Source organism: Eublepharis macularius, chromosome 9, assembly GCF_028583425.1.
Source record: "Eublepharis macularius isolate TG4126 chromosome 9, MPM_Emac_v1.0, whole genome shotgun sequence".
Classification (NCBI taxonomy): Eukaryota; Metazoa; Chordata; class Lepidosauria; order Squamata; family Eublepharidae; genus Eublepharis; species Eublepharis macularius.
The window spans coordinates 26,760,144-26,774,404 of NC_072798.1; the positions used below are offsets into that span (position 1 = coordinate 26,760,144).

The window sequence follows — 14,261 nt, forward strand, 5'->3', positions numbered from 1 at the left end:
GGAGGTTTCCTCAGACCTGTTTTGGTCTGATCTGAAAAAGCCCACTGTAGGCAAGGTTGGGGAGAATGGTGGGCACAAAGGGAAAGGGGAACTGCCCTGTGTGGACATTCTGTTGCTGTAGCATTAGAAATGACAGCACAATAAAAACTGCCCCAGTGCGAAATCAAGCCCAGTAAGTCACATGGAGCTACTGAATACTGACGGGTTGAAAAGACCAGAGAGAAGCATCTGGCAGTGGGTTTGTGGACCACAGCGTTGAAGAGAGACACTCTATTCTAGCAGTATCATTCTTCAAAGTCAAGATGCCTAACTTGTGTTATAGTGGTGGGTCCGGAAAGCAGGTAGCACTGGGAAGTATGGATAATGAATCACTAGACTGTTGGCCAGCCTGAACAGGCTGCTATCAAAGGTGGCTCCAGCCTATACCAATCTGAACACTTTTCAAATGGACCAATCAAGTATTACCAATTCTACTGCATCAACATGAAAGATGGACGCCAATAAAGAACACAGAAGGCGCATTTTTGCTCAATCTTTCTTGCAGAAACACTTTACTCTGCATACTTCAAACTCACCTTCATCCCCAAAGGTGACCCAAAGAAGCGTACATAATTCTCCTCTCCTCTGTTTTATTCTCACAACAGCCCTGCGAGGTAGGTTAGACTAAGTGCGAGTGACTGGCCCAAGGTCACCTAGTGAGCTTCCATGGCATAGCGGGGACGTGAAGCTAGGTCTTTCTGAACCTAGTCTGACATGCTAACCACTAAACCACACTGGATGTAGAAGCCTGAATGCAGAAAGTAGGAAAAGAACCACCACCAAATACTCATGAATTTACTTTAATTCTTACAAAAGGTTATTTTAATTACAGCCGGGAAAAAAATCCTATAGAAAGATACATGATTGCAGAATCGGGAAATGCTACAAAAATAAAGGAGACTGCTCAAGCCGCTGTCCAAGAAACCAACCAGCTCATTCCTTTTCTTTCATGTTGTCGCTCAGGAAAATGATGTTATCTGGGAGGGGAGGAAAGGGAGACGCATCACACATTAGAATGCATTGATCTGCTTTATAAAGAGAGAGACCTTCTTCCACCTGCCCTGCCCTGCCCTGGATAGCTCAGGTGAGCCTGCAATCGTCAGATCTCAGAAGCTAAGCAAGGTCGGCCTTGGTTAGTAATTAGATGGGAGACCTCCTATGAAGACTAATAAGGTTGTAGAGGCAGCAGGCAGGCAATGGCCAACCACCTCTGTTAGTCTCTTGCCATGAAAACCCTGCCAGGGGTCACCATAGGTCAGCTATGACTTGACAGCACTCTCCACCACAATTATTCCACCTAGCTCACTACTGTCTCCTCTGACCAAGCAGTGGTTCTCCAGAGTTTCAAGCAGACACACTTTCTCAGCCCAGTTACTGCACATGCCAAAGAACAAATGACAGGCAAAGCATGCACTAAGACACTGAATGATGCCCACCCTCTTCATCCCAAAGGGCGTTAAGACTCTGTGCAGACAGCATATGGACAACATTGAACAGATGAGCATCTTGTTTGATTCCCCCTATATGAGGAGGATCCATGACTAGGACCTAGCTCTGGATGCCTTCACCTTTGAAGGTTGCAAACCTAATTACACCAACTAGGGAGTAGGGGCCACTGAATACAGTAGAATTTACTTTTGAGGAAACAAGCTTTGGATTGCCCCGTAGAAAAGATGATTGGTATTTGTGATGAGATCTCTCAGTGTCTTGAATTTTATCTAAAAGCAGCCATGGAAGGGGTGTTAATCTGTTTCCCCTCACTATTTCTTGGATAGAAATCCCCCCCCCCTCCCCAAGCTGGTATCAGCCTGCGTAGGGAAACAGACAGGTGTCCTGCTCCGACCCCCACTAGCGGCACGTATCCAGCCTCAGGACGGGGGAGTTCTTCTGGCCTATGCTGCCTTAAGTTAAAGTGGCTCATCTGTTGGAGGAAGGATTCAAACTTTGCTCAGTTGACTGACAGGATTACAGGCCAGTGTTAATAAGTTTGGAGTGGGGAGATTTCTATCCAGGAAACAGTGTAGCGGAAAAGTTTAAACTCCATCCCTGCTGTGACCCCAATTTAACACCCCCTTCCCGAATTAGAGATACTAAATCTGGTTGGGGATCTTCTGCATTTCACACAGCCGTGCCCTAAAGACGACAGCTGCAGTAAACGTAGGGTTTTCTCAGCATCCCCTTCCCATGGAAGCCTGACGAGCCAAATACTGTATGAAACTAGAGACACTTAATTTTTTGTCCTACTAAGACTTGGTGCGCTGATCTGGGGGCTCCGTTCCAAATCCCTGCTGCTGACTGTATTTGGTAGCACCAGACTCCACAGCCATTTTCTGCAGCCGTCACCGTAACGGTAGGTGGCTTTGTGCTCTGTGTGGCTTTGAGGTTTTCAGTGGGGTGAGACTGGAATAAATCCACACACGCAGCCAGCTATCAGCCTACCGACCTTGTCCAGCCTGGGCGCAACTAACTCGGCCCAGGATTGAGCTGGTTGCCTTTTGCCTGGAACAATTAATAATTACTTGTGGTCCATTTAGTCTGACACGTACAGACGCATGCAGGTGGGACAGACTGGAAGATTTACGGTACGTGTCTGGCATGCGGGTGTTAAGGTACCCATTCATTTGCACAGATGTCATTTTCTCCCTTCCCCTCCCCATCATCTCCTCCTCAAAGCCTCTCTGTTGCCAGTTTGGAGCATACAGCCGGCAGGAGGAAACCTGCCACTGGTGAAGCAGCCAGACAGATGGGCATTTCCTGCTAAATTCTTGAAGCTGAACTTTTCAGACAAGGCCCGCTTTCATTCAGAAAACAAACATGAACTGCCCGCCCTCTGCCAGTGGAGGGAAAGCATTTAACAACACAGAACCCGCTAAACTTCACCAGCTTGTTTTATGAGGTCTGCACAAAAGCCCTCTTAAGCTTAGCCGTCTTTTGTTATTAGCATGTAGCAGTGACACCTAGAGGCCCTCCCCATGAACTGCAGATATACCTTTTTTAGAAAAAAAAAACCCCACCACATGGTTTGGAAAAGAGGAAGAAGAAATACAATTTGGATGTCTGGGCAACAGTAACACTGTTGCAACCCGCATCCTCCAGATCTGACATATAAAGTTGATACCTGCAATGACTGTCGTAGCTTGCCGCCTCACATTGTTTTTGTCCATATATTCCCCATAGTCGATCTTCCCTTCCACATAGATTCGAGCACTGTAAAGAGAAAATTCAGACACATTTGTTTATGTTATTTATTTACTTCATTTATACCCCACTTTTCTCCTCAAGGGGGACCAACAGTGGCTTACAATATTCTGCTCTTCTTCATTTATCTTCAAAACAACCCTGTGAGGTAGGTCAGGCTGAGAATATGTGACTGGACCATGGTCACCCAGCAAGCATTCATGGCAGAGTGGGAATTCGAACCTGGGTCTCCCAGATTCTAACCCAACATTCTGGCCACTACACCATACTGGCTGTAGTCCTTGCTTTTCATTTTGTTTAGAGATGCACCTCCCGGTTTCTTAAGGTCTATCCAAAAGAAGCTAATATAGCAAATTTAAAATATAACAAAAAATAAACCCTGAAACCATATAAAACACCTCCACCAGAAACAACTGTTAACACAATAAATCCATCTCCATCCATGTTCATTAGAGAGGTTTTTTTAAACCAACAGTATTTCAGAAAAAGCCCTGCTTTACATGCTTGCTGAAATGGTAAAAAGGAAAGAGGCAAGCCAGACTCCCTTCAGTAAAAGAGGGAGCTTGGTGCAGCAGCTGAAGTGCTGGGCAAGGATCTGGGGGAGACAGGTTTAAATCCCCACCCAGCCATGAATGACCTTGGGCCAATCATATTCTCTCGGCCTAACCTACCTCAGAGGGTTGTTGTGCTCTCAATTCCTTGCTGCACAGTGACAGAATTGCCACACTGGCAGAGCAAGCCTTCTCCAACCCCAACCGTATCTGGCAGGTTACTGGAACCACCACCTACACATTTTATCTGCGGAGCCCATTGGGCAAGTGGGTATATGTAGATGTGGTACATCTAAACTTACTTCCTCCTCATCAGTGCTTCAATAATTTCCTCATCTGTCGCAATTTTATCCTGCCAAGGAGCTCAAGACAGCATTCAGAGTCCCCTACATATTATGGTATCTTCACTATTTCACATTGTGTGAAATAGTTTGGTCTGAGATGACTGGCCCAAAGTCAGCCAACAAGTTCTGTGGGTCAGTGGGGATCTGAACCTTCCAAATCCTAGTCCAACAGTCTAATCATTGTATGACATTGAGCCCATGTGAGAAAAGGCATGGTAGTGTTTGGGTGGCAAAATTCCGTCCTCCTTATGCGCCATGGTCCCAATCTAAATCAGGCCTGAATGTGCCTTGGGAGTAAGTTTCAACCACAGAGGACACACAGCACATCTGCCTCTAAATCAATGGAATAGACACATACCCTCCATATCGAATTTGAATGTGCAAATGGGCCACTTACAGAGGCCTATGCAGAATTTCTCCAGCTAAAGCCCACTGAAATACTGTAGCTCTGCACAGAATTAACATTCTCTGTGAGTCTGCGGCAGAGGAAATAGCTGAAAAGAGGACTGATGGGCTGATAGCCACACCTCCAGATCTTCTGCTCTTTCTCAACATATTACAAAATCACGTCTATTATTACTGGGACCAGTTTGGGAGGCACCCCAGACACTTCACCAGTTAGATCACCACCTATTATTTGGCTGTGTTTGAAACCAAATAATAAAACCAATAATGTTTTTCCTCATGCTTGTTCCTTCTAGCATTAAATGTGAATTGCAGGCCACAAAGCATGCCAACAGGCACATTATACTGGCTGAATATTGCTAGGCCCAAAGCCTGACAACAGGTCTTAGCCTGTAGACTTTGTGCAGAGATTTTTAACTGCCCACATGTAACCTAGCCACTAGGGAAATCTACTTCCAGTAATCCCTGAATCAACAGAGAGCAACACAACCACAGCAGATGCAAAATCCCCCATTTTGGCCTTCTGGTAGATAATGGAGAAGGGAACAAACTGGACTTCAGTCTGTCCAAGACAACATTAGAAAATGAACTAGCCTCTCAAGGAAGTCTATGTTGGCATTTCTTGGAACACCGGGCTCCTGCTCACATTCAAGATTTCTGCCCACAGGTGTGAGCTAATTCTACTCACCCTTTCTTGACGTACTGATAAGCCACGTCTCTCAAGCCTGGCCTGAACACAGAGATCCTATGCCATGTTGTTTTCTGGGTGATATCATCTGAGTCAAATAAAGCACAAATGCCCATGAGTTCTTGGTCCACTTCAGGGCACACGATACAACTTCCAATAGTCAGCCTCCCTTGTCTGGGCAGGGAGACCGCTACACTGCATTCAGACAACATGTTAAGATCTACATTGAAACAATATGTGCATGAACACAACTTACCGCCAAACTTGTGCAGTCATTTCTCCCTTTCTTCTGGTACAGAGAATTCTAGTTAGAAATCATCTCTGGCTATGCATGGCATACTAACACAGAGGCACGGGCTAGGAACATAAGAAGAGCCTTCTAGTTCGGCATCCTGTTTCAAAGAGCAGCCAACCACTGAGTTGTCCTGGAGGGCCAAACAAACAGGGCATAGAAGCCCAGGCTTCCCCTGATGTTGCCTTCTAGCACTGATACTCAGACGTTTGCTGCCTCTGAATATGGAGATTCCCTGTACTAACCTTGGCTAGTAAGCACTGACGGACCTCTCGTCTATGAATCCGTCTAACCCCCTTTTAAAACAATCTATACCTGTGGCCATCAACATCTCCATTAGCAGTGGATTCTCTACAGTTAAAATACATGTCGAGGAAAGCATTTCTTTTGTCTGTCCTGCACCTATTGCCCATCAACTTGGCAGGGTGCCCTCAAGTTCTAGTATTTTGGAAGAGAAAGAAAATGCTATCTGTATTCCAGTGTTTCCTAACCACAGTTCTGAGGAACCTTGGGGGACCTCAGATGTTCCATAAGAATCCCCTCACTCCTTGCCCCTTGCAGTTCTGCCTTGCAATGTTTTTTCACTGCAAGAAAAACAGCCTAGCCTGGTAACAGCATCCCCCCACCCCAGTCTCCCTCCGTCCTCCTCTCGCCCCTCCATTTTTACAGAATCCGCTGCCTGCCTTGAAAGCAGAAGCCACATGCACCAGCTGTTGGGAGGCAGCTCCCAAAAGCAGGACAGCGGCTGTGGAAGCAGTCTGTGCCCAGCTAAGGAGCTTGTGCTGATTCTTCATTGCACCCACTCATCGTGGTATGTGTGCATTGATCCAAGTCAGCCATGTGATAAGCATGGTACTGTCTTTACATTGCATGACCACTCAGGGCAGGGAATTACAGGAGCAGGATTAGCCCTTGTGCTAGGGGGAAGCTGAATCTGAGAAGCTGTACTGCAGCTGTATGGATCATGTTGCTAATTTCTAGAGTTGGCTACAGTGTGTGTGTGTGTGTGTGTGTGTGTGTGTGTCTGTGTGTGTCTGTGTGTGTCTGTGTGTGTGTGTGTGTTTCCTATGTATACAAACAAAGGAAAGGGAGTAAAAATGGAGTAAACGGGAATTCAGGAAAGGGAGTAAAAAAACCCCCTCTCATATTTAGCAGTCCTCTTTTTGGTGAATGAACGGAACATTTTCTGTTTTTTAAAAAGTACATGCTATAAAACTGATGGATATAAGATTGATTTGGAATAAACAGAGACAGGCAAAGAAAGGGAGAACCTTTATCAGGAAGGAAAGGCATTTCAAATGTCATTCTCAGGCATGAATGTATATGATCAGCAAAGCAAGTTGGAACTAGTCTTGGCTCTCTATAAAAAAGGCTTTTCAGCGCTGAATACGTGGATTCCCTAGATTTATGACCCTTTCTATTTGACTGGTATCTTCTCCAACATAAACTGACTTATTTATAGCTACTATTTGTAAATAAATTTTCTTAACAATAATTTAGCAGTGATTGAATTGCGCTCCCCAACTGTAAACGCTTTCAAAGGTGAGGGTTCTTTGGAAGTTGAAAAATTAATTTAGGGATTCCTCCATGAAAAATGCTGGGAAACACTGCTCTATTCCCTTTGACCATCCCATGCAGAATTGGATCAATCTCCCCACCTAATTAGGCTTTTTTCTAAACTGAAAAGTTTGAGTCTCTTAAACTTTTCCTCATAGGGGTGACTAGAATTAAAATTTCCTCCACAAATTGGGATTTTAAACCAGGACTACACATCTTGATTTCATGTAGAGCTTAACATGGCATCTGAATGCAGCCCTCCTGAATCAATGGTGTCGCAGAAAACATAAAGAAGATTTAATCCTGGCCTTTGATAGAAGACATTAGGTGGGAGGGAACCAGAGGCAGCAGCAATGCAGGGAAGGTGCAGGCTGCTGAGGAAAAGCTTAGGAAACTGGTCTAAGCACAGGGGGCACCATATGAGAAAGGGACCTAAAAGGAATATCATGGAGTGAACAGCAAGAAAAGATACAGGGAAGAAGAGGAAAGAGATGCTCCAAGAATGGAGGCCATTTTGGCCACCATTACAAGACAGATTTCAGAAGGATGGGAAGCACATTCTCGAATTCATGAAAATACCAAAACATGCCCCAAACATGTTCCACCCCCACACACCCACTTACCTCCTTGGAATACTTCGCTGTCTCCCGATCGCCACATCTCATTGGTTGCAAGGCTGAAAATCGTGACAGGATTTTTCCCTTCCACTTGCCTCATAACAGGATCCTGTCCTACGCGACCAAGTAGCTGGATGCGATTCAGTGCTAAAGACAGGTCAAAGTGTTAAGAGTCAAGGAAAAGTAGGGGTCAAGATGGTCAAAGTGGAACTCCGCTTGGTAACATTAAAGATGAATTAATGGACTGAAAGACCCGGTATCTGACCCAGTATCAGCCAAAGTTTTATGACTTTACATTCTAACAGGTATAGATAAGTATTTGAAAAGTCTTTAATTTGTGGATGTCCTTACAGAAGAATCCACATTGCCCTGGTGGTTTTTTGTTTTGCTACTGAGCGTTGCCTTTTTGAGGCAACACAAAAGTCAGGAATCTTAATTTATTTGCTTCATTTATACATGCGCTTTCACCCACTTCCTCTTCTCCTTTTATCCTGACAACAACAACTCTGTGAGGTAGGTTAGGCTAGGGAAGGGGAGGGGGACAGGCCCAAGATCACTCAATGAGTTCCTATGGCAGAGTGGAGTTTCGAACTTGGGTCTCCCACATAGTAATCTAAGGGCCAAGCTGCACATGACGAATGACACTTGAATGGCAAGTGGATTGAGTGGAGGGCAAGTGAACAGGGAGAAATACACTTGCCGTTCAAGTGTCATTCGTCATGTGTAGCTTGGCCCTAACACTCTAGCCACTACACCACACTGATTTTTGATGGTTTTTTTTTAAAAAATTGCTGTGAATAAATAATCAATCTTGTTAGAGGTAAAAGGGTGTAATGGTGATCTCTGTGAAAACTGAACCAGAGAAATCACAGCAGTGAGGCCAAAGGAGTTTGAAGGCTTAAATAATTTCATTTTAGCTATCTATTTTTTCCTACCTACTTCTGCTACATTTTCTGCTTCTATTGGGGCTACCGTGTTTGTTTAATGCTATGGTACCCTAGAGATTGAGGTACCTACTTCTGCTGCTTATTTAGCTTTTATTATATTCCTTCTAGCTCTCTTTTATTACAATTGAAAGCCAGATGCTTGGATATCTGACAGAATCCAAGGCAGTGTGTGTGTTTCAAATAAATACCTATATTTTTGAGTTTTGTTCTTGTTGATCAGACAGGAAACAATCACCTCCGATCACATCCTTCTTCTTTCCCTTCACTTGCTCACCTTAAACTACCTCTGAACCAAGAACTAGCCAGGATGACATTTTTAAGTTCACTCATGTGTCCCTCAGGGCCTTGAAGCCACAACCTGTCACCTCAGCTGCTTGCCTTCCCCACAAGAGTCATTTAAGACAAATGCTGGGCTAGGTCACTATACTATTAATATATATTATCTGCTGCTCTATGATTTTATCTTGCTCTTACTGTGTTATGTTCCTGCTTCAGTAATACCATTTCTTAGCAGCCTGAATAACCCAGAGCCAATCACTTTTGGCCATGGCCAGTACTTAGATGGGAGATCACCAAAGAAGACCAGGGTTGTTAGGCTGAGGAAGGCAATGGCAAACCACCTCTGCTCATCTCTTGCTTTAAAAGCCCCGTGAGGCGTCACCATAAGTTAGATGCGACTTGATGGCTGTTTATTATTATTAATACCATTTCCTGAAATGTTCTACATGTCATGTTTAGTACTTACGCCTCTTTCAAATCTCTGCTATCCTAGTCCCATTACATTTTTGTTAGATGTTTTCTCATTCTATTGATTGTACTGTCTGACATTATGTAATCTGCTTTGAGTCTCAGTGAGAAAGGCAGACTATAAATAACATATCTAAATACATAATATTTCACAGGAAAATTCCAGCTGCCCACACTGTCTTCTCACTTATGCCAAGAGACACACAGCAAGCAGCAATTTTGCTCAAGAAAAGTTACTTACACCTCTCAAGGACTAAGGGCATTGTTGACTCAGACTCATATCTTACAAACTGACGAAACACCTAGGCAAAAAAAAGAAGAGGGGAGGAAGCACAATTTACTGAATTATTTAGAAGATGTATATGCTGCTGCTTACAATTAAAACAAAACCAGACAAACGACTAAAAACGAACCAGAGTATGAAACAAACATCAAATAACCTAAAATGATACTGATAAAACAGTACCTCAAGCTGGAAATAGATCATAAAAAAACTAAAAAACTTTTTTTAAACCTTTAGTTAAAAACCTGAGTAAAAAGAAATCTTTTGGCCTGCCACTTATGGCAAGCTTTAAAAAGCTCTCTCTCTCTCTGGTCACGAGATTTGTCACAGTGGAGCAAATCAATATATATATCAGTACAGGTGCCTCGTTCCTGAGCAGTATGTTCCTGGTGAGAATCACTTCTGAATTAGAAAACATGAAGGGTCACAAGTAGATTTCTGGTTTCCAGGGTGGACGCAGTTCAGTCACAACGAAGCTGGTGGGAACACACTGCACCCAACATAAAACAAGCGGACGTAGCCAGGAATAGCTGTGGATTTAGTGCCCATTCTTTGCAACATGAATACTTGCCGATGATGAATAATTTAATAAAAGGGGATTTTCAGATTCTGCCCACAGGAAGAAGAGACCATGAAAGGGCAGAGAACTTTGATCCAATATACAAAAATTCTATTTCTCTTCTTCCTTCCCCTTCCCCAGCCTGCTCTCCTTTCCCTCATTTCTCTGGGCCTCTCCCAAGCACCAAGCTCCACTTCCCTTCTTCCTTAATGCTTCCTGGGCTTTTCCAGGCTTAAGCTTTGTCTATCCTTCTTTTCCAGTGCTCCTATTGACCCAGCACATTTTAATCCTGCCCTTCTTCCAAGCAGTATAAACGTTCTCTCCCTTCTCACTTTATCCTCACAACATTCCCATGAGGAAGTTAGGAAGGTAGAGAGGACACCCACACTGCTCTTCTCCATATAGTTACACCTTTCTAATCCCATTGACTTCAACAGATCTAAAAGGGCACAGCTCAGCTCAAAACGGCACTGCCAGTGTGCTTCACAGCTAAGTGAATTACAATCCAGGTCACCCAATTCCTAGTCTACCCTGCTAACCAGTATACCAGTCTGCCTTTCAGGCCTGTTTTAAATGTAATGCCAGCGAGGCAAGGGGGAAAAAGCTTTCCCATAAACTTTGCACAGGCTTAGCATCTTGTGTAAACCATGCATGAAAAGCAGCTCCGTGTGTTGAATTTACACCCTGGAGATTTAGAGTTCTTGCTGGTATTATGCTGACAGTCAACTGCAGAACAGTTGTAGATTGAATTTAGGGTCTAAGAAGTGGACAGCAGCAACACTGTGAGCACAGCTTCCACCAGGGCCCTAAACACATTTGTGGGGGGGTCCAAGAAAGGAGGTTTTCCAAACCACAAAAGGGAGGGGGAGTCAGTTTCCAAGGGCAATTTAAGTCAAAAACATACAAATATTTCTGGTAAATAACTTTTTTTAGCTCTTTCTTCTACAAACCATACAGCAAATGAAAGTCACATTTAATAGACTGCACTGTATAGGGCTTGATTAGGGCTACCATGGGGGGGGGGGGGGGGGGGCGGGGGGGCACAAAGGCTCCATGCCTTTAACCAGCTGCATATAAGGTAGAAATCAGTAGGTGAAGCCTTTGAGGGAACCACCTTCACCTGTTGATTCCTGTCTTTCGAAGGCACAGCCTATGCCTGTTAGAAGAAAGAAAATGGCAACCTCAGGTTTGGCTACGCAACGCAGCATCCAAGTACCAAAACACGTTCCCTGATTTTAACCAAGTCCTTCAAACATGAAGCAGGTCAGCTCTTGTTTCCTCTCTCTTTCCTCTCTGATTTTATTTTCCATCTGCCCATTCCCTCAAGGGAACTCATCTCAGACTTACAAAACAGACAATCTCCCCGCCAGCTCATAAGGAAAGCCCAGAGACGCAGACTGTCAAAGCAACTTCAAGCCCTCTTAATGCATAACTTGATATACCTAACTTCAACATCTCTTAAACGTTGCAGCAAAAGCAAACAGATCCATTACCTGCTGCAGCGGCCTGCGCAACATTTCTGCGGCTTGTTTTTTGTTCTATGGAGGATGCTCTTCTAGTTGCTCTGGAAGAGAAAACAGTTCAGCATTCCAGCTGCTCTATGCATTTGTTTCTACAGTTAACAAGCCGTTAGTATGAACCTTTTTAGGGCACTGGTTTTAAGCTCTCAGATAGGGATCCTCAGCTGATTGGGGCCTCACCTGCAGGCTGGAACCCTTAACAAAACCATCATGTTTTCAGCTTCTGGAAGGGCCATCCCTCCTGCCACTCTTTGTATGCAGAGAGGAGCAGACGGAAAAGATCATGAAGCCAGAGATTCTTCTTCAGCACAGACCAGGTCAGAAAGCTCCCCCCTCTCCCGCCCACAAAGTTCCCCCTTACTTCACTGCTCATCCCCCAACCAGGCCATACATACCCCCTAGTTAGTTTTCCAATGCCTCTATTCACACACTTCTGGTATGGAATACCTCCGCCCTCTCCATGCTTTAACCCTGGCCCAGTAACTTCCTGTCATGTGACTGATATCCCATGACTTCCTGTCACATGCTTTTTGCTGCCATTGCTGCTACCTAGGCATTAAAAGTCAGTCCAGAGTCTGGAAGGGTTGAAGGCTACTGCTTTAGGACACACTTTTTCATTTATCAGAGGAATCTGTACTCCGCCCTTCCTCCAAGTGGCTCAAGGTGGTGTAGAGAGGTCCCCCTCTCTTCCATTTTATACTGTAATGGCCAAGGTCACCTAATAAATTTCACAGTGAGTGGGGATTTGAACTGGGGCTTCCGAGCCCTATTCCGACACTCTAACCATTATCACACCCACCGGCTCCTAGTGCATTAATTCATGCTGTAAGTTGGGCTAGAAGAGAGGCTGGCAGGTAGGGTTGCCAACCTCCAGATGGAGGCTGGAAATCTCCCAGAACTGATCTTGAAACTACATAGATCAGTTCCCCTAGAGAAAATGGCTGCTTTGGAGGGTGTATGTATGGCATTATAGGCTGCTGAGGTCCCTCACCAGGATCCACCTCCCAAATCTCCAGGAATTTCCCAACCTGGAGTTGGCAACCTTAGGTCACAGCAAGTTTCATAGAGGAGGGGGTTTGGGACAAATCACAACACCACATTCCCCCACCCCACCCCCAACCAAAGTCTCACCAAATTTAACTCTGAATCCAGTTCCGATGTGACAGGCACAGCTATTTCACCAGATGAGCAGCACAGAGCAACGGAAGACCTCTAGATGTGAATTTGGCCAGCAACTGCTCACAAGGTTGTCACTTTCGTTTCTGTTGTTCACAGTACAGAAAAGAAACTGGGATGGGGCGGAGAAAACAATTCTAAGACGCAGGAAATGGGAACCAAATGAACTCATCCGAAATTAAGAGTTTTGTTGGACTACACAGGTATGGTATAGCTACAGCAACATTACACGCGAAGTGAGCAGCTGATGTGAATCGTGTGAACAGGGGCTTCCAGTTGGGATGCGCAATGCAAGACTGGGCACGTTTCGGGAAGCAGATGCGTCCGTACTTCATGCAACGCAGGAAGAAGTTTTAGGAGGATAGCCGTGGTCTGCAGTAGAACAGCAAGATCTGGGTCCAGTAGCACCTTAGAGAGCAACAAGATTTTTCAAGGGTATGAGCTTTCCAGAGTCAGAGGTCCCTTCAGATACGAGTAGGGATGAAAATCCTGGGATCTTTCGGGAGGTCTGACTCGCGAAAGTTTATGCCCAGAAAAATCTTGGTCTCCAAGGTGCCCTGGACGCCAATCCAGGAGGAAATGCACCGTTGAAATGCACGCTGGAATCGTCTCCAACTAGGTAGGCGCACTGGAATCGGCAAGACGCCAGCATGCACAAAGGGCAAGCCCTGGATCGCTACGGGAAAGCTCGAGATCGGAAGCAAGCTGAACACCTCGGAGCGATTGGAGGACGCGCACATTTGGGGCGTGCACATTTGCAGCGGGAAAACGCATCTGTTGTGAGCAGCTTTGCAAAGCGATCCAGGCGGACCTAGCAAGGATCGCCCGCATAAGCCATCTCCTTTGCCCCAGACCGGGTGCGCATTTACCTGGGAACCGATTCGCATCGCTCTCCCTCCCGCGTGGCCGCCCTGCAGGCTTCCTTGACTGACTGATTGCTGACCTGGGAGCTCGCGACGGAACAGGGCTGCTAACAACCATAGAGACCGGCGGGGAAACCCGTCCCCGCTTCGTTTCCTGTTGTATGTGGGCTCTCCGACTTCCGAGGGATCGGAGCGCAACGTTGCTAGCGAGCGACCGAAGCGCGAGAGAACCGTTTGAACCAGATCCCCCTCCGCAGCCTGGGTGTGCCTAGGATCTCTTCTGCTGTGTTGCCATCGTTCCAGAGGAATGCACCGCATTCGAAGAAGGGGGCTCTTTGCAAGTTTACAGTGGCATAAAATATTGTTACCCTGCATGGGGCCACTAGACTTCCGATTGCTTCTTCTGTAATCTGATTTCACCTTGACTATATGACGACCTCAGGCGATTGAGAGAAAAGAACCCTGGGAGCGAAAT

At 45.4% G+C, this 14,261-nt stretch overlaps 1 protein-coding gene across 2 annotated transcripts; it reads right to left on the reverse strand.

The window, feature by feature from the left end:
• Window positions 1–823: 823 nt before the first annotated feature.
• On the reverse strand, window positions 824–13,905 carry SSBP1 (single stranded DNA binding protein 1). 2 transcript variants are annotated; one of them, XM_054988928.1, is made up of 8 exons: window positions 13,793–13,905; window positions 12,879–13,009; window positions 11,721–11,791; window positions 9,627–9,687; window positions 7,698–7,838; window positions 5,226–5,313; window positions 3,158–3,246; window positions 824–1,016 (listed from the first exon to the last, which is right to left on the reverse strand). In XM_054988928.1, exons 3-8 carry the CDS (start codon window positions 11,742–11,744, stop codon window positions 973–975), a joined length of 447 nt encoding a protein of 148 aa, XP_054844903.1. In that variant the 5' UTR covers window positions 11,745–11,791; window positions 12,879–13,009; window positions 13,793–13,905; the 3' UTR covers window positions 824–972. The 2 variants fall into 2 exon arrangements, with proteins under 2 accessions (XP_054844903.1, XP_054844902.1); XM_054988927.1 differs by having other exon boundaries at window positions 12,879–13,035.
• Window positions 13,906–14,261: the final 356 nt, after the last annotated feature.